The 26,938-nt window shown below is 38.6% G+C and overlaps 1 protein-coding gene across 10 annotated transcripts in view; it reads right to left on the bottom strand.

Annotated features, from left to right (window-relative positions):
* HDAC9 (histone deacetylase 9) overlaps positions 1-26,938 on the bottom strand; it is a 491,690-nt gene that overhangs the window by 162,084 nt on the left and 302,668 nt on the right. For 5 of the 10 annotated variants that reach the window (XM_062569209.1, XM_062569204.1, XM_062569206.1 and 2 more), the window contains one exon: positions 20,003-22,893. In XM_062569209.1, the coding sequence (XP_062425193.1) occupies positions 22,573-22,893 (321 nt within the window). In that variant the 3' untranslated portion in view covers positions 20,003-22,572. Of the gene's footprint in view, positions 1-20,002; positions 22,894-26,938 lie in introns of those variants that run through there. The other 5 variants (XM_062569202.1, XM_062569200.1, XM_062569203.1 and 2 more) reach the window with 2 other exon arrangements.

Below are 26,938 nucleotides of genomic sequence, written 5' to 3'. Positions count from 1 at the left end.
CACTCTTCAGCCTGAGTTTCTTTCTCCCTTCACTTCTTCATTCTTTCTTATTATACCTCTTGGGAAAGAATGATGTCTCTTTGCAAAAAAGATTAGTGTGTCTGCTCTAGTGTTTGTAAGTGGTATGCAGTACGACTTTAATGCAATTATAGTCAAAACAGAAGACACAAACCCCAAAGGTAGAGATCTGTACCAAAGAGCTAGATGTGAAATACTAAATACATTGCAAATTTTTCTTTCTAATATTTTCAAGTAGGAAATAAATCTCCTTTCTGTTGAAAGACAGTTCTGCCTTTGAAGATAGAAAAACGTTTACATAAATGGTAAGGACTTCTTTAATGTAGCTTTCATTATCTTCTATGCTCCCGCTTTCTCTGAAAGCCAAGTGACTGATGTCAAGATCAAGAGAGTCAATCAATGTAGATACACTCCAGGACCCAGATAGGATATAAATCACCCTTACTCCTAACCATAGTAGACATCTAACTGAAGGACAGAAGTTTACATATTCACTGTCCTTGTGGGGGAGGCTAAATTTCCCAGTCACTTACCTCAAGGGAACCCCTCATTCATTAACCAATTGGGGTGCTTAGCATCACTTATCAAATAGCCTAATCAAAGTTTGAGAGAAACCAGCTCTTGACCACTTCTTGCCCTTTGAGCACTCCAGGGCCACCTCCTGCCCCTAGACTTTTATCTAATTAAAGTTAGAGAGGGGAAAATTAATCCATGGAAGAAAATGAGATAACAGTCACCATAGCGGACCATCTCAGAGTCTGGTTTGGCTTTCATCTATTGCTACCTGACAATTAACTCTTCAGCAACACAGGAACCCTGTTTTTATGGGAGAAGGATCTGTCCCTTAACACAATGATAGGCTTTGGTTTTCTCATAATTTACTCCCCATGTTGCAGCTCCTCTACTTGTAATGGGTGCGGGTGAACTGAAAAGGTCATCCTTTACTTTCCTTCTCTCAAGCTTGACTTAGTGCTGTTTTCACTTGCAAAATACAAAAGTGAAAACTGTAATTTATTGCAGCACTAGCAATTCAAGATGTTTTGCTTGGATTATGTGCTTGCAATTGGTTACCAACATTCCAGCTTTTCTTGCTGTTGTTGGCTACTAGTTTATAACCTTCAATTTCATTCTCCAAATATGTGTTTAAAAAGACATTTAACAACACAGTTGGGTTTTTTCTTTTTTCTTTTTTTCCCTTGGAGAAGTGTGGAGTGTTTCCTTTTTAAAAAGAAATGAATTTGTACTACTTGTGTTCCCATTTTGTATTCCTTTCTTCTTTAACCATTTGACTGTGAAATTTCTGAAATCCAAAGCATCTTCCTTTATGATTACCTGAATCTTTTCAATAACTGAAGCTTTGGCACTGTGAATATCAGAGATAAGTTAACTAACTTACTGCTTTGTTCTAGAGTTACACTGCCAATGGAGAGAGTTGCATTTTATAGGGTACGTGGGAGTCCCAGGCTCTGATTGTGCCGGTTTGGCTGGGAGAAGGCGGCGAGCCAGGCTGCTCCTATGGCAGCACCTGCTGGGCACCGACTCGGGGTGTATGGGAAGCTGCTCCAGCAGAGGATCCCCCCATCAGGGATTTTGTGGCATGGAGGTAGCAACAGCGTTGAAGTTTAATTTTCTTTCTAAAAATACTCTGACAATTTTAAAGATTATGTTTGTATATCCAGCGCTTCTTTAACAGGAAATGTTGGATTATAATGTCTGTGGGACAGGCACATATGGCCAAAATTAGAAGTCCTGAGGAAATCCCACTTATACTCTACACTGTCTCAGTGTTGTAACTTGCACCTTGAGGCACTCAAAGGTGGGTAAATTAAAGTAGCCCCACTTGGACTCCTGTCTAGAGAATGAAAACTGGTTTAAGTTATGACATGTTTGTATTACTTTGAAATGGGCCACTGTTATTTTTTTTTCTTTCTCAGCTTGCAAACCTTGTGTATCTATAGCACTATAGCCAGTAGCAGTCATTAAATACCTTATGAGACCCACTTTAATATCGTCAGTATGCAGTCCCTAGCACTTAATAATGCGGATTCTACAGCTCAGTCAATTACTTGCAAATGGAAGTTGTAAAAGATAACAGACTTCAAACTTTTTCATTTAAATCAGAAGGAAGCCCAAACCAAGCTTCGCCGTATTGATTTCTTCCGAACTTTGGAAAAACTGTAGTCCATATCAATGCCCTTTCCTCTAGCTACCTGCACTAATCCATCAGGCCTACAATTTAAGATTATGACCTACAGCTGTTTGCCTGTGCAAGGGACACTGGCAGTACTTGAAAGGGGGTAAGTGAGGCTGTGAAAATGAAGTTCAGTAATCCCCCAGTACTGTAGGATGCTCTGCGGACGGTAGGAAGGAGCTGGACTTTTGCTTGCTCGCCCATGCCAGGCAGCGGAGGGGAGTATGTGGCAATCCCTGTGGGGGCTGTTTGCAGCAAGGGGGTGTTTGCAGAATTCCCTCCCTGCGCCTGCAGGGCTGGGGGGCAGGTGGAAGTGTAGAGGGCTCTCCAGGACCCAGTTAAACTGAGATATCATTTAAAATATCAGCCACGCTGCTCTGCGATGTCCACCGGACCTACTGGGAACTGGAAAAATCTGTGATTGGGAAACGCTAGAGAGAACAGTTCTGCACTGGTAAGGGGATAAGCTGCAAGCTGCGACAGGTCTTTTTCATCTCCAGTCTCTACATATTTAATTTATATAGGGCACTGAAAAACTTAAACTGCAGCTAACTTCAGTTAGTAGCCACAAGAGGCAGATCTGATCCTGTGACCCCCAGGCGAAAGGCGCTGTATTCGATCAGCACCCCCTCGCCAGCGCAGTCCCTCGCTGAGCTTTATACCCACGACTACCCGCCGCTAACCTTTGCAAGCCTCAGCTGCCTGATTCCCAAGCATTTCACAAGCAAAGGGAAATTCAGGTTTGTACTTTGACACTTCACATCTAGATGTTTAAGAAAAAGAATATTTGTGAAGGGGAGAGAAGGAAAACGGGTTACGTTATGACTCGGAGTGTTTAGTAGTGTCTGAAAGGCGCTGCCCTAGCAGGATATATTAGGCACCACTCCTGCACTGCTATTTCCACCCTCTCATGTGACCAAATGCCGGAGAAAATTCTTCTCTCTCTCTTACTGACAGTTTTACCTCTTCGACTATGTTACCCACTGGAACATGCACTGGAATCCCACCCGCTATCCAAAAGTTAACGGAGTCTTAATCCGGATATTTCAGTCTTAAAAGATTCACTAGTATTTCTGCAGATATTTTTTTTTTTTTTTGTGCATGCACAAAAAAATTACACGGGCTAAGAAGATATAACACTGTCTCCAGCTAATACTAAAGGTAAAATTTGGAAACAACCAAAAAAGGTACATAAAATAGCAGTTGGAGGTCAGTATTTGTGCTGGAGGTGGTCTAGTTCTATTTTTTTTTCTCTTTTCTTTTAGCTACAAGCCAAACACCACTAAGCCAGAAACCACCAACCAGTACAGTCTCACAGTAACAAGATATTAATAGCCTATGGAAAAATCAACATATAATTTTATATTATGCTACTTACTACAATCCCTGTATTTTTTTTTAGTTCTGACCTAACTGTAACTCTAGAAAAGGCAGTAGTGACATACAGTAAATGTGTGCTCATTTTAATTTGTAAAATATTCAAAATATTGTTGAAATTTCTCATATGACTTGTGTTCAAAGGATCCTCACTTCAACCCTTGTATTACAGAAAACTAGGAATTTTACATATACTTTATGTTGTTGTTACTTTTTGCTTAAACACTTCATCCTTTAATACACAGAGAAGTATAAAATAATGTTGAGAGTATAAAAGTGACTTTGAGATTCTGACACATCCCATACCATCTAAGGGGACTATCCGGCTTACTGTCCTCAACATTAATTTATACAAGCTTCTTTCATAAACATAAGCTTTTTCTTTTTCTTTTTTGGCATACACAAATATTAAGTAAATGCTGAAATATTTAAATTTGATGGCAGAGAACATTTGTATTTTATTTGCATGGACCTTTGAGGAAGTCATGCACATGCATGTAGGAATGTCCAAAATTAGTGTCTAAGCACATCAATGGTTTTACTTTAATCTTAAAATTACAATACAGAGGTTTGTATAGACAGAAATGATGAATGAGCTGAACTGAGTTCAAGCAGGCCCAATGTCTAATTAGTGTCTCTTCATTTCTGTGTATACTCTATAGTTTTCTACCATATTTTTTATATTGTCCTTTCTTGTTCAGATTCCTCTTTTATCGTCAGTGACTTGGAATCTCCTACGTATCCTAATGGACTTTGATCCTCACTCACAGACCATGGAATTTTTTAAAATGATAATCAGTGTCTTGACGTCCTCATGTGCCAAATACAGCAAATGCCAAATCCAGGAGCAATTAAGGAGTTTGCTGGTTAACAACTAGACAAGAATTCAGTCTGCGTTTGAATGGCTCTTGTCTCATCCTGGCAAAGGTATGCAAACAGATTAGCAAACTTTCAATCAGTGTCTCCCAGCAGCTTGCCCCTTGGAAGGACTGAAGCCAGTTCAGAAGTGCAAAGAGTTTCTCAATTTCAGGAGTGTCAAAATAGCAACAAGAATATCAAGCAAAAGGGAAAGAACACAGATGCAGCTCCTCCAAAAGCGAATCACCTAAAAATAAAAAGCAAGCCCAAAAGAAAGAGTCCATTCAGCAAGTGGTTTTGAGGATGTTAGATGTGTAACACCGTTCCTGCAGACCAGCCGGGAGCCGCAGTCAGAGCGCAAAGGTAACGCGTTAGGTCAGAGTAGAAATGTCAGAACTTCCGAAGAACTCTGAATACTCCAAGCTACGCCCTGGAGTCGAAGGTACTGCTAAAGCTAACCGATTGCAGGATTGCAGGCTTGCTCTTAAGAGTCTCCAGACGTTTAGGATGCTTTACTGCTGTTTATATTCTGATGCTGAAGCAAGATTAGACACTTGAGAAAACACCATTTAATCTACTCCATAGTGATTCACACTGGTCACCAGGTTGGAGTGAGGCCCTGCTGAAAAGTTTTAAAACTAGGCAACAATATTGGAAGCGGAGCCAAACCAGCAATGTTGTTTTTAAGGCTCAGGGCTCTGCTCCAAAACTACTGTCTCCTCGTCTCAAGCAGCTTAGTCGTCAAAAGAGGTCCATTTAATACTAAAAATTACCATGATTTGGAGTCAAAAAAAAAAAAAAAAAAAAAAAAAAAGAAGAAGAAGAAGTATGTGATAAACCACAAAGTGCCCTATGAATTGATCTACTTCATGCTGCCATGGAGTTTGTCATCTTCTTTTTTCCACATCCCCAAGTATTTCATTATGTTCTCTCCTTGAAACTTGGAGGATTTGGGTTTTTTTTCCCTCTCCCAGGACAGTTATCCTTGGCCTGTGCATCAAACAACTTCCCCTAGTGAACTCCAGCCACAGAACAAATGCACCACCTACCAAACCAAAGGCGCCCTATTCAAATCACAGTCTCATTTGGCAGCCAGTTCTTCTCATACCATTATACCAGGAGCAAGTTATAAATCTTTTGCCTTGGACACTACTCAGTACCTCAAGTGCGTAAAACTAGTTATTGCAACAATTTTAGTAAAATGATCAACTGCTAGAACAGGATTGTACTGTAGGTGTAACACATTTTGCAGAGTTAGCTTCATATAGACTTTTTATTTCTCAAAATTCTTAGTGCTTCCTTCTAGCAAACTTGAACCTTTTACTTCTTTGGACCTGCTTCTGCTTTTTTCTTTTTTTCTCTCACTGTCTTTTTTTTTTTTTTTTTTTTTTTTTTTTTTCCCCTCTTTCCCCTGTGTGGTCTCTTGCATTCCTTGTGAGCTCAAAAACATATCCTACAATTTGTAGAAACCATTACCACACATAATTCAATGTAGAAAAAGGACCTCACCATTACTGCCTTAGGTGAAATACAAACTTCAAAATGCCAGATCAAATTCATATCCATTGAGATCAAAATCTCATCAAACTGTCATAGGACTTTGTTTAACCCAGAGTGGATTTTATCTTCACGTTATCTTAAGAAGAATTCTCGATGTGATGGAAGGGTATGGTAAATGAATATCTCCTTAGAATGTTTCCACAATGTAACTGCCTGAATAACTATGCGAGTGTGCTTTTTTTTCTCCTTCCATATTGAAAATAAAATATTCTTCTACTCCACTAATACATGTTCTGTTGAAGGCATATTCTGAACTTCAGCCTAAGATTAGTCCTCTTCCATGATGTCCGTCAGGATTTAGAGTTCAGTATAATCTATTGTATGGGAGAACACCTGCATCCTCGTTTAGTACAAACACAAATTTTAGTAAGATACTTGTAATCCAAGTGGAGTGATTTGAGATTATATACACAGAGGCTCCATTTGCAGTTGACAAATGGCACACGCATATTCCAGGCAGGCGGGAGGGCACCTTTACACTAAGGGCTCTGTTTGCTCTCTGTTACCCCAGTTACCCTCTGCACTGCTCCATAACACCCGCTAGAACTGCCCCGAGAGTGCATGGAAGTGAGGGAGGAGGGAGCAGTTTAAAGTATTTGTTTACAAATTGTTTATTTCCATCTCCGGGGCTATATAAAGCTGCGTGAGTTACTTTCCACGTTCTGAATTTGGTTCAGATTGAAGTAGTTTCACTGCCTTCTGAGTTATTTTGGGGAAATGTTTTTTATTTATTTTTTTCCTTCTCCTCTTCTCTCCCTCTCCTGCTGAGGTCTTGGATCCACCTAACAAGAAGTTCTTTGCCACAGGGCAAGAGCAAAATGCTATTAAGTCATAATTTCTTTTCCACAAGTGTAGCAAGTATTACTAAGCTGCTTATCTCCTAAGGCTCGCAGCGCTGAGGAAGGGAAGAAGTTAGCCCCAAAAGACTACCTTACTTGCACTGCCATAGCTTAAGTTAAGGTCCTTGTGTCAGAAGGAGAGAACAGAGGTGATTTAAAACTTGTTCTTCCTTCAAAAGCAATATAAAGGCTCATACTGCTTGCCTAAAATGAGACAGAGCATGTCCCTGTGCATGCAGTATATGCATCAGCAGGCTGTTTTAACTGCAGCACATCACAGATTCAGACCTGAAGATATGCTGCTATCTCATCTTGCTCTGCCTTTATATAGTCCACCTAGCCTTCCTGCAGCTCATGCTTTTCCACAAACAGGGTGGAGAGCCCTTTCCCGTAATAAGCCATCTTCAAAGGGAGGCTCAAGGAAATTCTACTGACAAATTTAAGAAATAGTAAGCAATTAGAGGTGAACAAAAGCTATTCCTCTAAATGCACTTTCTAAATAAAAGAGCACAAGATCTGTAGAGGAAATCAAAGTCTGAAAAAGTAGTTACACTTGCTTAGAGTAAATACAACACAGCATTTTAATAGGCTAACAGAACCTCTGGCTAGAATGCTATTTCTCAACCTTTCCCTTATTTTATATTTAAAACTAGCCATATTTTTGCCTCAGAGCCATATTGTCTAATAAATTAACTTATCCAAATAATAAATCCACATGATAAAAGTAAACTTTTGACATTAGTTACATTGCTTATGGTTGCAGTTCAGGTAATCTTGATTTCAGCTAGTGTTGTTCCTCAGAATTTGAACATACTTAAGCTGCTCAGAAAAATCTCAGTTCTTAAACATATCTAGTTAAGCTGATGGTCACCAAGAGATAAGCATATCTCTTTATATTGACAAATGACTTAGAACACAACTTTGCAAATATAATGTTGTGTCTGTGCTGCCTTTTCATAGGGACTGTGGGCTTACGTTGGCCTAACAAGAAAGAATTTAGTTCTGAACGGAACAGAGATTTTATCTGTAAAAAAACAATTCCTAAATGTTCAGTAGAACTACAGAAAACAAAAAGTTAAAACTAAACTATAGCACTGACAGAGCAAAGCTGATACCATTAAGTAAATGTAGTTTCTTCAAAAGCAAAAAAAATCAGCAATTTAATTTGTATTTCTTAGGGCATACTTCTTACAATGAAAATGACACATTAGCAGAAATAACTTACTTGCTACTCTAGAACTATATAAACACTATGTTGACTTCATATTGCTTTCCTGGAAAAACTTGTGCATTTTTCTTCCAACTTTGGAAAGCTTCTGTAAGGAAATCCCAAATTGCATTGGGATGGCAAGGAGGAGAGAATAGGACTGATCCTGACAGCTGCTGCAGCCAAGGGAAACATCCCCACAGGCAGCACAGCCCTTCAGCAGAGATTCAAGGTCTTTTGCGCAGCCAGTGAGGCTAGGCACCTCGTAAGGATGGTTGGAGGGACCAGGGAAAAGTGGAGAGCTCCTGAAAGCTTGATGAAAACACTGTTTGTAAAACACTAATTGCGAATTTTAGACCTCTTTTCTTTAGAGCTGTTCATATTGTAATCCTACGTATCTGTATTAGCCTGTCATAAGTGAGACAAGCAAGAAATACCTCTCTACTGCTCTCCGGGCCTTGTAGACTGTAGGTCTGGGGACCTACCACACTTTAGCTCTTGGCATGAAAACAGAAGAAATAATGCTAAAATCATGGGTTGCCATAGAATGTGAAACATAAACAGCATAAAGCATCCTGTCAAGTGAAGGAAGCTCACCTTCTCCGCTTGCAAGTCCCCTTTCACCAGATTGTGGAAATAGCTAGTTAGTGTGACACAGGAGCAGGATTTACCCAATCCATACTGTCAAATCACTGGGGACTAGGATTTAAATCAGATTCAAAATGAAGAAAATCTTTAATATTTCACATTTAGGTTGCTAAAACAAAACCAGATTCTTAGTTTTGCTTTGACTATGAATAGTACTTTATCGTACTGCTAGATGAAAGGCAGATTTTAAAGAAATGCTATACTATGGTTATTACTATGGCCATACATTTCAAACAGAGTATATCACACAACATACGTATTACAATGATAACACCTCTACAACAAATGCATTATAAACCACTAGACCCAAGCTTAATAAAGCAAGTTGCATATTAACATAGGCAAAAACAAAAGTGTAGCTGAAAGCACTATCACTCTACTTCCATGTACTCATCTACTTTTGTGTGTAATTCAGCAGTGTAAATGTAAGTTTGGGGAGGGGTGGAGGATTTTTTTTCAAGTGATCTGCAGCTTCTGAACTTCTGAAAATCAGGGTTTGAAAAATATGGAATTCTTTCCGCATGTCCCTCTGGTAGGTTCATTGTTCCTAATTTAAAAACCACAGCAGCAGCAGTATTATGGATGGAAGCAGCCCCTCTCCATCTTTCTTGCCCTCCTCCTCCCTGTTTGTCATTTTTTGACTTGATTTTTCTGCTCTTGCCTGGCTCCCTTGCATGTTTTTCCCTATCCTCAGTCTTCCCAGTATCACACTACAAAAGCCAATCTATTATCCCCTGCTTTTGTGTGTGTGTGTGTGTGTGTGTGTGTGTGTGCATGCGCATATGTGTGCACATGTGTGGGGTTGTTCTGCACAGACTCCAGCCTGTTAAGTTTTTCTTTGAATGCCTCTAGTTTCTTTTAAGTACAGCTATCATCTACACTTGCTAAGTTACAACCCCCTAAGGACTTCCATAGTGATTTATAATCTGTTTTGCATAAATGATGCAAAGATTCATGCACACTGCTTGAAATGCTTGTGCATACATTCACGTTCACACCTGAATATCTATATGCATGTAAACAAAAGATTCATCAATGTGTATAGATGTCAAGGCAACTCCTCTACAATGTTTTGTTTGATGCTCTTTAGTTGAGAAGCACATAAATATATGAACTTGTATATAGCAAGATGGGAGCATATTCTCACACCTGTTAAGTAAGTGGGAAGTAGTGTCATCTAGTGGTTAGTTCAAAGCTAAATGGGACAGGAATTGTGATTCAGCTTGTATTATTTACAGTATTTTTTATTTGTGCATTGCTGTACTCTGCAAGTTAGATTAATTAGTTTTGTTTCATTGTGTCTCACTAGTCCAGCTACAAAACTGGGGGAAAAGTAAAACTGGTTGGAGAGCAGTACATTGAAATTGCAAACACCTTAACTCTGTCCCATTCTGCTCAGATATGGGCACTCTCCCTTTCTGCATGTATTTGTGATCCCATGCAACGTTTCCCTCTGATGGTGCAGACCACTTTAGAACACATCCATATACCTTACGTCTACCCTCCTCCATACAACATGGGTTGAAAACTACTGTGGCAGGATACTTGCACAGCACTATATGAAGAAGTAAAGGAATTTACTGCTGACACATAGAGTATCCAAAGTTTGATTTGTCTCTGAAAACATAATGGAGAAACTTTTCTACGTGTGGTGATTTTTTGAGATGGAATTCACTTTGACTAACAGCTGGTCCTTATTCTTTTCTCTTATGGTACCATGGTCATTAGAAATTATATTCTCATAAGTCTAAAGTACTCCTTAATAGCATTTCTAGATGTAGGAAAACATGCACTTGCTTGCAACTTAAGGAAATAGTAGTGCTAAGTACGTACTTAAAGCTAAATGTGTGATTAATTTCTTTCCAGAACTGCATTTAAAATATGAATGAAGTACTGTAATCTGACTATCTGCTCTGGATTTTTGTCAAAAGACCTGCATTAAAACTCTAATTTACAGGTACTTCTTACATGAAAATCATGGTAAGGTGCTAATATAAAAGCTAATTTCCACCGGAATCCAACATTATCTGTATGATTACTTGCTAGATAGAATCTTAATGAGTTATACTTTTATCCATTAGAGTTTTATCTATTAAAATTAAAGAAATTGAAATCTACAGAAATAACTGAATGAAGAACTAAACTATAATGGACCAATTATAAATAGGAGTCTTCCAGCTGCCCTTGCTAACAAGTAACTAAAATAACAGTGATGTATGTCTTAAGTTTCTGCTAAGAAAGCTGATTTCTGACCAGAAGGCTAGAGTATTCTTTTTCATCTAGTAAGCCTCAAAAAGTGACAGTTCTTCTTCATATCCCTAATATTTCCTTTTCAGCTCACCAAGGCCAAAATGTCATCTTCTCTTGTAAAACAAAAAATCAAAGCCAAATGGTAAAAATGCAAAGTTTTGGTTAAACAAACAGTCAGTATTTCAGTGGTTTTATCTGCAGCCTGCAGAGCAACTAAACAAAGCCAAGATATTGTCCATCTCTTTGACAGACAAAGAGCCTCAGAGGTCCAGAATGACATGCCCGGGGCTGGCACGTGATTAGAGTAATTAAATTAAATAGCAGGAAACATGTTTTCCATATGCCATTGCATGGCCACACACAAACTGTAACAGTAAATCTTTTATACTACATTGGTTCAGGGAAATGTATAACCATTTTAAAAATGTGTGATGCCCACAAAAATAAAGTTAAAGGGAATATAGTAGCATACTGAATGGGGTTCCTGGCTTTGGTCATTGGTCTGAAATGCCAAATGAGTTCATTCTTTATTTATTTTTAACGGTGCAGCTCAAAATGCCCTGAGCATGTGAATATTCAGGAAGCATTACCAGGTTAACACAGAAAGATAGTGCTGGTGATCTAATTCAGAGGAAAAAAGTAAGATCCCTATAGTTAAGAGAAATGTCTTCGGTATCTTATAAAATTGAAATTCTAACACATTTCTGTCATATTTTTTGCAATAATTAGGTGCTTAACAGATGTATTAAAAGAGCATTTTTTTGTTTCATTTCTGTTTTCCCAGCAATATGACTTGAATGTGATTTTTGTTTTCACAGCCAGCTGTTACAAGATAAAATGTGTTTATCCATGCCATAATGCAATCAGAAGAATTGCCAGTCAGTTGAACCATCTGTCATCCTTGATCTTGCTTATCACTGAATTATTAAAATCAGCCAGAACACTTACCAGTCTATTTGCAACTAACCTTCAACTGGTTGAAGATGCCAAATTAAATTACACGTGGTTTTGTTTTGTTATGGATTTTCTGCATGGTAGAGACAAGATTGCAGACCAGTTTGGAAGGAACTATAAATCAGCGGCTGTCAATGTGATTTAAATGTCCAGTCCCTGAGATTTTTTGGCAATGACATGCAGGAGTATTTCCTGCAAATGATAAATTCTAAAGACTACAAAATGCATTATGAATGAAGAATTTGGGGAAAATCTTCTCAGCACGTGAAAACCTGCTCCTAATCATTTTAGGTATTTCATCTTTTGCTTTATCTATTTCCTTAACCCAGAATGCTGAAACAAGAAATGCCAGAAACTTCAGGGCTTCTGATTTCAGATCGAGCACTGAACGAAAGTGTTGTTTAAATAATTGATAATTATACAATGAAATCAAAGTACAATCTTCCAGCTGGAAAAATAAATGTAAATTATGCTTAATAAGTAATATAGCAAAGACATTAGAATGTTGCTACTCTTGGCACAACCTCTAGTTGTTATAATATTTCTCAAGTTATTAAAGTGAGGTTCAAAATGTAATAAACATGGAGACTTAAAGGTTGGGATTTTTTTTTCCTTCTACTACTCTGGACGCTCTCTTTACTAACTAATCTCCGTTATTTGATTTGGAAAATTCTTGTTTAACAGCAAATCTAAGGTAAGTAAAGGAGACAACAATCACAGGAATGTGAAAATCAACATCTCATGTTTGCAGCAGCTATAAGCAGTAGAGCTGGCAAAGCTTTTTTTTTTTTTTAAAAAAAAAAAAAGAATGTTTTTATTAACTCTCTGATCCCTCACTTGTATTTCTTGAAAGCTGCAGTGAATTTTGGTTCAATTTGTTCGGTATGAACGACCTAGAAAACGTGTTAAAATCATCAGTTAAAAGCAATGCAATTAATTCCTCCTTACGATCTTGTCTCCTAGGAGGGAGACATAGCACAAGTTCTTTGCCTGAACCTAGGCAGCGAGAAAAAGCCGCACGCTGGTGGCTGGGCGGCGCCGCTGTATCGGGAGCAGACGGAGCAGGAGGCTCTCGAGCCGACCTTCTAGATGTGCCGTAAGACACGTGCTGGCTGCTTCTTCCTCCCCTCCTGCCTCCCGGCTCCGGCTGCCTCCCGGCGCCCTTCCTTGCAGCGAGAAGCAGGTCCACCCACGCCGAAGCAGCGGCAACTAAAGGCCTGTGGCCTTTCTAAAGCAGATCGCCCCTCCCTTTTTTCTTTTTTGCAGCACTGCTTGCCTCCCCGTAGGTGGAAGGGGGTGAATTCGGGGCGCCGTGAAGGAGGGGGCTGCGTTGAAGGGCAGCCGGGGCCGGGCGGGCGAAGGGCGGGGGGCTGCGAGCCGGGAGCTGCTCACAGGAGCTGGGAAAGGTAACGGCAGCTCTGGGCACAACTCTTACGCTGCCAAACACATTCTTGGAAAGCAGCTCTGTGATTTTCACGCTCTGGCGTTTCTTCAGCATTAGCCCATTGAGGAAACCGAGCTATGTTCTGCCGGGAGCCTATTTCCCCATGAACCTCCACAGCTGTTCAGCAGCCCAGAGGAAATTAGCCCTATAGGATGAACCTAATAGCATTTCTTTGCTCTTATAATGCTGTTGTGTATGTAGAGCTATGAAAGCAAGTGAAATTCAGTCCAGTGGCTTCTGCTGATATTGAAGAAGCTAATTTTGTCCCTAGTGAATTGTTCAGGCCAAAACATTTACACGGTTTTGTTTTTTCTGTCCTGGTCTCTGAAAGTATCCACCCTATTGCTTATTCCAAAGCTTTTTTCCAACCCTTAGTGCCCCCTCTAGCACAGCACTTCTCAAAAACTATGAATATTTTTCAGCTCCTAATTTTCCACAGACTATCTAGGCTGTGCAGTCATCTGTAAGGCCTGAATCTGCTGGATTTGTTGGGCCCACGGACTTATTCCAATGCCTAAGGCTTTTAAAGCACAGAAGAGTGAGATACACTTACACTGGTCATTCTTGGCAGAAGTTACTACCGCATTTACAGCATTCTGCAGGCTGAATGCCACCAATTTCAGTGAGATAGTGTCCCCCCTTCCTGACTGGTCCTACATAGTGTTATAACTCTACCTCCATTTCCAAACTTCTCACCCGAAATTTCTTTTTCTTTTGAATACTTAATATTCATATTAAAGCAGGAGAAGGAAAACCTGAAATATCAGCACTACATGGATAAGAACTTGCTTTGCATCAAGTATTAAGTGCTTTTTCTTCTGACATCCTTAACTCCTAGCTGAAACAATCACCCAGAAGAAGAGTGGGTAGACACAGTAGAGTTGATCCTATTAAGGAGATGCAAAAACCTTCAAAACATTTTTCCATCTCTGTAACATACCATATCTGTCTGTCAGACAATATTCAGCCTTTTGCAATGATAGTAAAGGTACAGGTGACCATGAGAGCAAGAAAGAGAACCAAACATTTATTTCTTCCTATAATTGTCCGGATAAATTCAAAGTATCCTTTCAGGCTTAAGTGAACCACTTATTCATGGCCTTCAGGATTGGTTACTGAATCCAGATATATATGAAGGAAACTATTGTGAAACTTTCTTTTTGTGATGACCCACTGAAGCAAACCTTTACAACAGCAGCTCCATGGTTGCTGCCTTCCTGGGGCTCTGGCATCCCCTGGAGGAGAACCCTCTGCTTGTTCTCTGCCTGAATATGCTTTATACAGACTTCACCGCCTGAAAAAGTCTTGGTGTTTGATGGCTGATGTAGCCCCTTGCCAGTGAAGCAGTGTAAGGTTCAAGAGCGTAGTGACTGGGTCTTTCACAGAACTGGACCCAGAAGGTGCAACCTGGTGTGAGCTGAGCGTGCACATGGGCCTCAGGGTGTTAACTGCACAGTGCAGAAGTCCTGTCTGACCGAGCCATCCCTGGCTCATCTGCTCACCAAACCACGCTGATTTTTGCAAATCCACACAACTAAAAAATGAAACTGATTTAATGTGTGTTGTTTTTTTTCTGGAGGGAAAGGGTCAACGGAGGTGAAAGAGAGGATTGCTTCTTTCACATGCGGGTCCCAGCCACTTATAAAAGTGACAGTACCTCACCTGACAGCATTCAATTCAAGCTTCTCAGAGAGGACCTAGGAAAGTATGTAAAAGGAGAGAGCGCATTGGTGCTCTGAGCAGTCTGCCTGGTCAGTTTGTTATCCCTCAACACAGATAAACAACTCTCCCCGCTCATTCTCAGTCTCTCACTGAAGAAATGAAGTCTTGCTCCTTTCCTTTCCTTTGCTGTTCCTGCGTTGCCTCTGTTTGTGTTCCCCTAGCCTTTCTGCAAGGGGTGGACATCTTTACGAAAACAGTCCCTTTCAGATGGCACAAAAGGCAAAGCTGAATGCATTTTTAACTGAAATTGCTAGCTCTAGTGATGCCTACTCGCTTCCAGAAATGGCCAGAGGTGAGCTGTTGAAGTGAGGTATCCCTGGGCTGAGCCTGTGGTGATGACACCTGTATTAGTGCTGCCACTTCTATTTTTCAGTCAGAAACATCAATAGGCTTTGAAGACCTTTGAATAAAGTCAGTAGCTTCAGAAAACTATAAACTGTGCAGAAACTGATTTAGTTTATTATTTCAAAATGGGGGAACTAGAAAGTATGACAAAAGACCTATAAAAATGAGAACAAAGATTTTCTGAAAAGAAAGGGAGATATCAAGTGATATGCAGTTAGGCTTGAGAGCCTTTGATGTCCTAAGGTAAGGTTTCAAAAATAGATCAAAACTGGTGAGAACTGAGGGCATCTTGATCACCACTTGTCTCTGTGCCATCAGGTAGCTGGCTTCGTCATAGCTCTTAAACTTGTATTTTCAGTAAAGGAAGATCTAGGAAAATGATCCAGGAGAAAGAATGACTAGTCTTCTCAGTAGTTATCCATCCTTCTGCACATAGAGGGAGTGCATTTCCCAACAGCAGGATGTTCCTTCTGCCCAATGCCCATTTTGGGTCTTACTAAATGCACTGTAAAAGAGATCTGCTTTAAAAATCTGCAAACTGCTACCTAAAAATACTGCAGCACTCTTCTTGATGAGTGCAAAATCAAAAGACAAAAGCTTTTTTACAGCAAACCTGAGCACACGCTTCTTAGCCCTCATGCTTGCTGCCTTGCTGCAATCTCATAGCTGCACCTTCCACAAGCTCCTCTGCTGAGGAAATACAGGCAGAACGAACAGAGAGACCTCCTTGATCTCCTGGGGATCCAAAGGTCACAGGCCAGAACATGAGGGAGACAGATTATGTACTGCTTTCTACATTAGAGCACCTACGTCTCAAAGCTATTCAAGCTGGCCTTCTCTTCCTGGACATTAAAAAACAGAGCTTTATTAAGATTTAGCCAGCAGTATACTGAGGAACACATTTATTCACACTCACATTTTAAGGGAAGGAAGAAAATGAAAATGTGTGCATGTGTGCGACAGAGCGAGAGACAGAAACATTCAGAGGTCAAAAGAGAATTCCTCCAAAAATGAAGCATCTAACAAAGCAGCTTTCCAAGAACACATAATCCTATTCAATGACAATAATAAAAAAAAATCATACTGTCTGATACAAGAAATGATGAATTGCCTAATGGTATGAAAGTAATATCATCTGACTGTCAAAATGTGAAGCGATAATTACTAGGATCTGGACTTAGAAACTTTCAACTCATGCTAGTTATGTATCCATGAATAAGTAATTTTGCCTAGTGTTGCCCCAGAGGTTTCCTTACATGCTCTTTCTCTGACAGAAGGGACTACTACAGTAATCAAGGTGCTATATCTCAAGTACCCAAAGGAAGAAAATAAGCATAACAAAATTTTGAGTCAAAAAATAAAAGCAGTATGAACACTATTCAATGCAGGTATCGGTGAAGTGAAAACAATTTGTCACATTGTAATCCCATATGGTTGCTCAAATACATCCTTTCTCAATTTCATTATGTAATAAAATAAGCCTTGCTGTAAACCATCAGTTGCAAAAGCCAATAGGAGAGGCAAATGAAAATAACAATCTCCTTGGCATTCATAGGACACTGAATTTGATATGATCAGAAAATCTTGATTGTTTTCAAATACAAATAGAAAAGAAAAATTGCTCAGAAAAGTTTTCATTATGATGCACTCTCGCATAGAATTGACATATAGAAAAGAATTATTCTTTGTGTATCGTTTGATATAGATCTACATTTTGACCATCAGTTAAAAGCATGATACCTCAAGAAGACAGAAAGCTATCTAAATAGCTTTAGATGGGGCTTCCCTGCATGTAGATGAATCACACATTTTCATATGATCCTTAGATCCCTTTTCCTCCTTCTGGAGATAGTCTATGGCTCAAAAATCATCATGCCAGCCTGCATTATTCAGGTGTTGCTCTGGGACAGTGTACTGATGGAACTGAAGAAGGGCAGAGGGGTACAAGGTTAAAGCCCCTCTTACTTTCTGCACAGTTAAAGGAGACAACTAAGGTAGCCTAGCAAAAGAAGGTAAATTGAGCTCATATGTTATAGGACTGTTGTTATTTCCTCGTTTGTGGAGGGAGGAGAGGAAATTGAAGATTTCCTTAGAAGCCTGACAGCGTTCAAAAATTAGATTTCTATCATTTCACCTGCCCTTCTGGGTCTGAAGACCCAGCACTCTTCAAGGCCAAAAATGTACCTTGCTATTAGCTTGGAAGGACCAAATATGCAGAGGGCACTTTGAAGAGAGCATCTTCCCAAAAACCTTCCTTCTGTTTCAGGGCTACATACAGCTAGAGTGAATACAGTCAATTTAAGGTAGCTACAGAAGATTAAAACAAATGCTAGGAAGGCCCCACAGCCGAATTCAAACCAGCTCATTTAATCAGTTAATTAAGGCACTGAATCACTTACAAGTAACTATCTGGTCTGTCAAAACAACTCTAGTGATAAAGCCCCCAGGTAGCCATAACAAAGAATTAGGTGTCGCTGAAGAATGATTTCAAGTTACTAAGCTTGTATCCTTTTCACCCTCAGCTGATGCTGAGGCAACCCCTGGGTCTTCAAGAGCTCAGTGCGCATGCATGCAGAATGGGGGGTTGTCCACTATGGGCTACATCAGTTACAGGGCCAGAATCAAAATAAGCAAAAGGAGTCTGACACTTGAGCTCAGCAAACCAGGGGTATGCCGAAAAGCTTCCTCACCCCAGTTCTTGTGAATATGAGTGGGTAAACAGGGCCCAGACCCCAAGAATCCCTACTGTCCTACTGTCCAGCCTTATCACTGGCTATGCGTTCTGAGCTACTCTTTTTTCTTTTTTTTTTTTTTTAATTCTAATTCTAAGTGCAATTCTCATGCAATGGTATATCCCACAAAAATCAATGGATTGCACTAGAAAATACAGAAGATAATTTTATCCACAATGATGATCTCTTTGCCTGAGTAAGTCAGCATATAACGTTCTGATCTCCACTGAGAAACGAGGTACAGAAGTACCTCTGCCACCCAGATGATGGGAATTGCATAAGGAAATCAGAAACTAAACAAATAAATGAAAAGCAAACAAACATTTCTTAAGTGGATAAGTAAGACATGCTGCTAGTGGGACAGAATACAATAAGTAAATTAACTTGGCTTAACTAATTCTGGCTGCAAATTATAAAGTGCATAAGGGGGAGAAATAAGTAAACATTTTTAGATTGGTCCTTGAGACTAATGAATACAAATTTTACCTTAGAATGCCAGTGAAGACAAAAACAGGGTATAGCTGGATTAATCAACAAGGAGTCTTAGAAATCTTGATGACGACGACGATGGAATGAAGACAGTGCATGAATGAACTGTTGAATAGAAAAGATGAGCAGTGGTAGTGTCTAAAAAGCTCCTGCTTTGCTGAGGAATTCAGCTTTTAAACTTATTTTGTTAATGTCAGAAGATGGAGGGGGGAAGGCTAATGTTATAGTAACTATAGTCCAGTAATGAACTGAATATATAAATATTATCTTGAATAAAATCTTGAATATAAAAATATTATGAAGCTTTTTCCCTCATTTAGTAGTAAATGTAAACTAAGTAAATTTCTTAGTAAACTTCTATACTGGCACACGTACTGGCTTTATTTTCTGGACAAACAGGGCAGAATAAGCACTTGCTGCTCCAAAAACAGATGCACATGATTCCTGGAAGAAAATATGACTTGTGGATTCTATCAAATTATGATTGCTTTCTTTATTGTGGGTGCTCTGATGCATGGTAAATAAATATTTTAAAAAAACTTAGCTACAGCCTCCGAAGCAGGAATTTTGATAACTGAAAATATTTAAGGCTGCTCTTCTAACTCTGACATGAATATTTAAACAAAAGACATCTCAATAAAATCACTCTTGTTAACAGAATTTACAGACATCTGCATCCAAATATGTAATAAGCTATAGGGCAAATAATACAGTGTTTTACTGTTAACACTACTTAAGCTTTGCTAAGCTAAAACTTGACTTTTTTATCTAGTAATTTTCATGTATTACTGATAAACCATTTTTTTGCTGTTCTACAACTGAAAATTATTTAATTGTATTTACAGAAATAGATATTCTTGCATATTCATGTTGCTAAAAGCATTTTATTTTAGTCAAATGCTACCAGAATCAAAGTAGTTAAGAGCCAATGCAATTTAAATGATAGGATTAAATAGAAAGCAACAATTTTCTGAACTCTTGTGGCAGTAATAGTATGTATTTTGGCAATAGAGATGGTCATATGCATACAATGTTTCCCTCTGTAAAGCTGAGTCAAAGTTCAGGAAATGCCACAAACTGGGAGAGCACTTAACATCTTTACAGAGATAGTTAGGAGCTTCTCTGAGGTAGGATTCTTCCATAATTGCTTTAAAGTCTGCAAAGATTGTCCTCATCCCCCCCCCCCCCCAGCACATTTATAGGTGGCCTCTAGTTTTGCTAAGGTTTGAAGAATATCAGAAAGGTCACTATAAGCTCAGTTTCAGATGAATAATGTTTGGGTTCTAGATCGACTTCATAAATGTGATGGAGATGATTTCAGTTCATCTAAATTTTGGATAATTCAGAGCCAAGAACTCAGGATTCACCTTTATCTTTCCAAAATGGTGTTATTTATGATCACATGGTCAAGACAAATGCCATGATGGGAAAACGAGCATGCATCAATAGTATTTCCACATTCACTAAAACTTATAATGGTTGATAAAAGATGAAACAAGAGACCAAAAAATAGACTTTGTGTAATCATTGTAAAAATAGTGTAATTAAAACGTTGCTCCTGAAAACTTCAATTGTTTCAATAATGTGTAGCAAGCACATTTGGTTATACAAAAGCAAAAGCACAACTAAGTTATCAACTTTACACAAAGTCAAATATCTGAAAAGGGATCTTTTAAAAAAAAAACCTTTATTTGAGAAAGGAAGAGACTTATATCAGAAGGCAAAAAAAGGGAACATACAAACAGAATATATTTACAACACAAAACAAGAGATCACCTCTAAGGGTGTAAATTATAATAAATACAGTAGATTTAAAACGTAAGAGACAATTATCAATTAGAAATGTGGTTGTTTAAACCCAGTTTTCCTTTTCACTGGTTTCCAGGTAGTTTCTCTAATTTTATCTGAATTTGAAAGATTTTGAAGTTGAACTCCACTAATGTACTGGGGCTTGTCACCTGAATGACATTATAAAAATATCTTTTGTCCTTTGTGAATACACGTATTTGAAGTGATGTCGTACAAAAGTCTTCTCATTTGCAAGTTTCTCCCCAAATAAAATGTAACTTAAAAGATGCACTATCCCTTTTTGACAAGGCAAAAGAAAAAGAAATTATACAGAACGGGAAAAATATACAATTTCATCTCTATATATGTGAAATATTTGAAAGTGAATGTGATTTTTCAATCCAAGATGGTGAAAGATTATTATTAAAATATGAAGCACACATAAAAAAACACCTGCATTTTGTCAATTAATAAATCTTTCCTATAAAAGATGATCTAATGTTTCAGGAAGCCTTTCATTTTATAGCAACTATTTAGTCATTTAATTTGTTTGGAGATCTTTTTAATAAAAAGGATAATGTATCTTTAGAAGTTGTAACATTTTATGAGAGATTTAATAATATTAGAGCAAAATGTAAACAACACATGCTAATAGCATATATTAGAACAATTTCTACGTTTGGCAAAACAGCTATCTCTTTTGAAACAGGATACTGCACCTTAAAATACCTTAGCTTTAGAAATATAAATATTTTTAATAGAAAAAAAACCTGACAAGGATTCCAGGTCAATTTGGGCTTATCCATATTAAAGGGGGTCTTAATACAATGAATCTTTAACGAGCTTAACAAAAGTAAACCTATAAAACAAGGTAAACATATCAAAAGGGAATATGAAGGAAATGTTTCACTGGAAAGCTTCCTTAACAATTTCCCTACTTGCTTTGTTATTTTCTTTGACAATAAATCAATTCATAGAGTGCCTTTAAAAACAGAGCGAACACTAGCCCGTTCCCCCTGCCTTACATTCCTCAGCACATGAATCACTTGGGCTTCCTGTTTCCATAAGGCATTTCCTGTTCCCCCTCGCAGAATCGCTTTTCTGCAGGAGAACAGCAGGGACCTGACAAAGTAGCGACTTAAATAAACAGTGCCTTCCACTGCATCCAGCATTGCTCTGCCTGATTTTCCAGCAACCACAAGGACCCCAGCTTTCTGAAAATGCACACTAGCTCAACGCACTTCGCTTTCCAGCATTTGTAAAATACTCTGCAACGACTTGCGTTTGCCTTTTGCCAAGCTGGCATTTTATACACAGTCATTAGCTTAGAATACGTCCATGAGACCTAGCGGTAAAGGTTATGCAATATTGTATGATTAATCTTTATTTAAAAAAATAAACAAGTGATTGGATATCCGGTAATAATAATAGTTCTGTGCTTTTCCTGCAATATCGTAGTATCTGACTGGAACCTAATGCTGCATTTTGCTTCTCGCCAGTATTTGCATCTGCTTCATTGGAGGATGTCTCTGTGGACAGTATCATCAAATAAGACAGAATGAAAAATAAACTAAGCAGTGCAAAAAAGAAAACAATGCATTTTTTAAACAGTGCCTTGCTTTGCATCTTTACATCCACCATGTATTTCTAGTCTTCTCTGCAGTATACTTTATACACAAGCCTGGGACCACCAATATAGCAGTCAGTACCTGTCTACTGGGAAGAAAATACCCTATTGTTAACAGTGTTGAAGACTACAGTATGATACATTATATACAGACAGATGAAAGCAAAAGTCAGAGGATTCAAAATCAGAGAACAAGACTGTTTCATTAATCAGGTCTGGAAACTAATTCCAGCAATTGCTGCTCTCAAGGAGCTAGGTGACACAATTCCATTTCACGAGAACTAAGCGATGTCATGACAATCCTGGCCTAATACATATTCTATTTATTATGCAAAGATTTAGGTAGAGATGGCAACAGGTATTTCTCTCAACTAGTGGCCTTAAGGAAGAGCTTCACTATGGTTTTAAGTGTGCATACAACACCTCTGTCATTGTTAAATTCCTTGAACGATAAACTGGGATTTGCTAGTTCAGTGAATCAAAACACAATTGCTTATCAAAGCCTAGAAAATGCATGTGCTGTTCAGATAATAACCTTAATGACAAATCCTGGAGCTAAATCTTTGCCTATTACCTGTTGCATAAAAGCAGCTTGCTCCCCAGATTCCATTTGCTGGGTCTGAATATCCTCATCACTGTCGGGCGGCTCCTCTTTGACTTTCACAGCCCCCACCTGCTGTCCTATTCTGTCATCCACACCAGCACTGCTGCTCTCAGCCCTAATGCTGGCACCACTAGCAGGAGCTCCTTCCTCCTGCATTGAGGGATCTCCATGCAGCTCTTCTTCGGCTTCCTCCAGGTGACTGCCAGGCTGCTTTAGCTGTTCAATGGACTTGGAGAGCATCTGGAAGGAGGAGAAGGGAAACAGTTACTCTTTTTGCTGACGGCAAACACCAAGAATTGCTAGATTTGCACCAATAAAAATCAAGCTTCCACAATAAAAGCAGGTAGCTATGCACCTCTAACAAACTAATGTATAGAAAAAATGTTCATAAGCAAAAGGTCCCTTGTTAGCCTGCAGTAGAAAATACTATATTTGTAAAGAGTGCTATACAATAATATTAAACTAGCAATAAATCATAAAAATGGAAAATTATTACGTATCAATCACTATACGTAATACGCTAAAATTTTGCTGTAATTAGGGAGTGTTCACACAAGCTTCTCTACCAACTAAAGCCTGAAGGCACTAAAGTCCAACAAAGAAGTGGTGACAAGGAGCGACTGTTGATCATCCCTCCTCGGGCACAAGGAGACTCCCTGGGAAAACTACAACTTCAGTCATGCATGGCACAGGTATCCGTTTCAGCAGTAGCAATATAACACAGCTACCTAGATAATAGTGTTTTTACATGGTTGATTGCTAGCATAAAGCTTTGCTCAGCTGCCACATGCCTCAATGTTGCAGTCAAATATAGTTTATACTTTCCTATTTAAGATTCAGTAAATGTCATCCAAAAAACATCACCCTCTGCCTTACTGAAAGCAACACAAATCAAACACACGCCTAAGCATCTGCAGGATGAAGTGAGTAATTATCATTTATTCACCTGCCCCCTCTGCCTTCATTTCAAGCAAAAAATTATTTGTATCATCAGGGTCAAATATACTGAGAGGGGAAAAAGCATCTTTTACCACTATACTTGCATTCTCCCCTTCTTCTCCCTTCTGTTTGTCCCCCCAGTTAAGTCTTTCAAACTGAGTTTTAGCCAGCAGTATAGTTACTGGATGGTTTGGCTAAAGCTATTTTGGCACAAACCATGGATATTGTAGTTCTTTGCTTCATTCTGTTTGTGGAAGCATGTAGAAGAAGGCTGCCCTTGTGCAGAGCAGGTTTGTCATCCTCTACAGATGAAGAGCTAGAGCCTATAGCTGGATTCAGGAATTCACACAAAACCAGCAAGAAGAGCTGAAAGATCTGTTTGTGCAGGTCCAGGTGATGCTCTGATGCTTAAGGCTAATATCAATGGAAAAACAAATTCTACAGCAGAAGCCTACTGGCTTCAGTTACACAAAACCTTCATGGGGGGGGGGGGGGGTAAGGGGAGTAAAATGGCTTACTGAAAAGAAACAAGCAAAAATCCTTTCCCATTTCTCTTGTAACTGGAAAACCAAAACAAGTCTCCTTCGTGATGCAGGTGGCATTGCTCTAAGCTGAGGAATGCTTACTACTGCAACTAATGCAAAGTGTCTCCTTTTAATAAGAAAAGTCTGGAAAATTTCTCAGATCAAACCCATAAATCTTTTCCAGTTGTTTCTTAGGGGATGATGCTGACCAAGAAGGCACTGAAGCTAACTGTATATATTCAGATTGGGTACACTAATTTCTGTCACTTAGTTGAACATCTGTGGGTGATCCTTCTCCATTCCTCAAGTAAGGAAAAATAAGAAAGGGCTGGCTGCTTGGCTGGCTGACTAGCAAGCAAATACAAGCTGAAACATCTGTGTGACAGATAATCATATACAGCTACGAGAGTCACTGATGCTGATCCATCTGTAAAACGTTCCATATGCCAGTTCCTTGACATCAGGTGGGTTATTTTGGCAGCAGAGCCAAGAGAAAATGGGTGCATGTCCACAGCAAAGTTAAGACACATATTTAGCTCATTACTGCTCTCCCTTCTTTTATGCTTTTTCACTTTTATGTCAACCTTTTTCTCCTTCATGCTGCTATATATGGCACAGATCTCCAGTGCTGCTGAGCTTTCTGATGCAGCACATATTACGTCCTGTAGTATTTAATCTACACATGGAACACCTTCAGAGGCTTTTTGCATGTAATCAGAGGAGCAATACAAGGACATAAGGGGCTTTGGAAACTACAGTGGTATTTGTGTACATTCTGATTTGCAGCAGGCTGCTCCCACACCAGGGAAGTCAGTAGGAGATTTGCTCCAGACTTCAGTGACAGCAGGAACCAAGCAAATTAAACTTTGTAGAACACTGTGAAATGAAAATGTATATATATTTTCAGAACAGATTACACAAAGGGCATAAATATCATCATCTTTTATGCAGAATCTTTTTAAAAAAATTCTTTACATTGTGACATGATGGAAGAATTGAGGATAAAGTTGAACCTCAGTAACAATCTGCTGAACTTCAAGGAGTTCAGAGGGAGGTGGAGGAGGCAAGGGGCTATGAGGCAATACAGTCATTTCCTCTTATACAATAAAGAGTGATAAAAGGGGGCTGAGGACAAGAGTAGAAGCCAAAACCAGTAAAACCACCCCTGCTGGCCAGTCTGCTAAACCACAGTTGTCTCATTTCTCCATATCAGTATCATGCATCAAACACTGTTCAAGTCCTTTCACTGTTCAGCTGGATGTTTCTGTTTAACTTGATGTTTAAATCCTTCACTTTAAATTTCAACTTCCATACATACACACACACACACACACATATATAGTTAAATGCAGGACTTTCTTCTGGTTTTAATGCACAATTTTGATTTTGAAAAAATGATTGCTTAATCTGAGCTCTACTAAGAGTACATTTAAAAATAATAATAAAAGTGTTTTATCTAATGAATTCTAATAGAACTGTACAGATTGGTCTTCTCAAACCAGCACATATTACTTTTATAGCTATTCCAAGTAAAGGAGTCACCCAAAAAATAACTTCATGCTAATGTAACTTTTATTTTTTTCCTTTTATTTTCAGGAAATTAAACTGTAAGGGATATGCATCAGCCAAAGTAAATAGTGGCAGCAGGAGAGGAAGTTTTTACGGAAGCCAACTCTATTGTACAGCTCTAACAGTCTTACCAAAAAAAGATATCAAAGACAATCCTAACTAACCTACTTGGTTGTTCAGAAAAATAGAAGAAGAAATATAAATAGTTTTGCCACTGCAATTGGCCATTTTATAAATTTTTCCATTGCAGCCACTGCCTTTGTGTCCCTCTATACTGACAAGCTCTTGTAAAACACATCATTTCCAAAGACATTTTAAATAAAATGTCTTTACAAAGAGACAAAAGACAGAGAATAGTCCTGCAACACCTACCACATATTTCTTTCCCTTACAGATTTTTCATTTTAAATATACAGCTGTTGTTTCAAAGAACTTGTTTATATGCTTATAGAACCCACTTTTTCTCCTTCTTTCCCATGGCTATTAGTTTCCTTTTATTAGCTGTGTATGTTGTTAGCTGTACGAATCATCATGGCACCTGCTCGCTGCTTTCTCTGTTACTCACGTAGTACAACAATTCTAAGGGGTTTATTTATCTTTCAAAATCATTGTCTTCCATGTGACTTAGATATTAGTTCTCAATAAAGGAGAAAATGCTCTGTCTATTTTTTCAGGCTCCACACATTTTTTGCTATTGTTATTTTTTTGTCCAAAAAAATCCTATTATTAGAAATATTTGAAAGAAGAAATGTATTTCCCCTACCTCTCACCTTCAGAAGATGCTAGTCAGAATGGCTCAGCTGGAAAGCCAAAACCTCAGTTGTGACATGGTTAATAAAATTATGCCTATTTACTCCAAGTGAAGCCTGGATCCAAACCATCTTCAATATTTCATTAGATAGTAATCAAAGCAATGAATGAATAATCTGGAGTTAATTGTCTCTGTAAAATGTTCCTGTTGACAACGGACATCTTCCTATTTTCTTCCATTAATAAATCAGTAGAATCCATGTTATTTTTTATTAATAAATACTGGTCAATTAGCAACAGCATCCAAAGTAATGATGAATTTTCATTCCCTATACATTTTTGTAATTTATTTTTTCACCACACAGTCTTGCCCAATCACTCTTTTCCCATATATACTCTAAACTTGAATGAAACTGAAAATTCAGGTACTCCTTATTTAATCTTTAAAATTCTCCATGCTGTACCCACATTTTAGTGCACACTGCAAACTGTCCCATTATTTT

The sequence above is a fragment of the Rhea pennata genome, chromosome 2 (genome assembly GCF_028389875.1).
Source record: "Rhea pennata isolate bPtePen1 chromosome 2, bPtePen1.pri, whole genome shotgun sequence".
NCBI lineage: Eukaryota > Metazoa > Chordata > Aves > Rheiformes > Rheidae > Rhea > Rhea pennata.
This window is presented reverse-complemented; position numbering and strand designations above follow the sequence as displayed.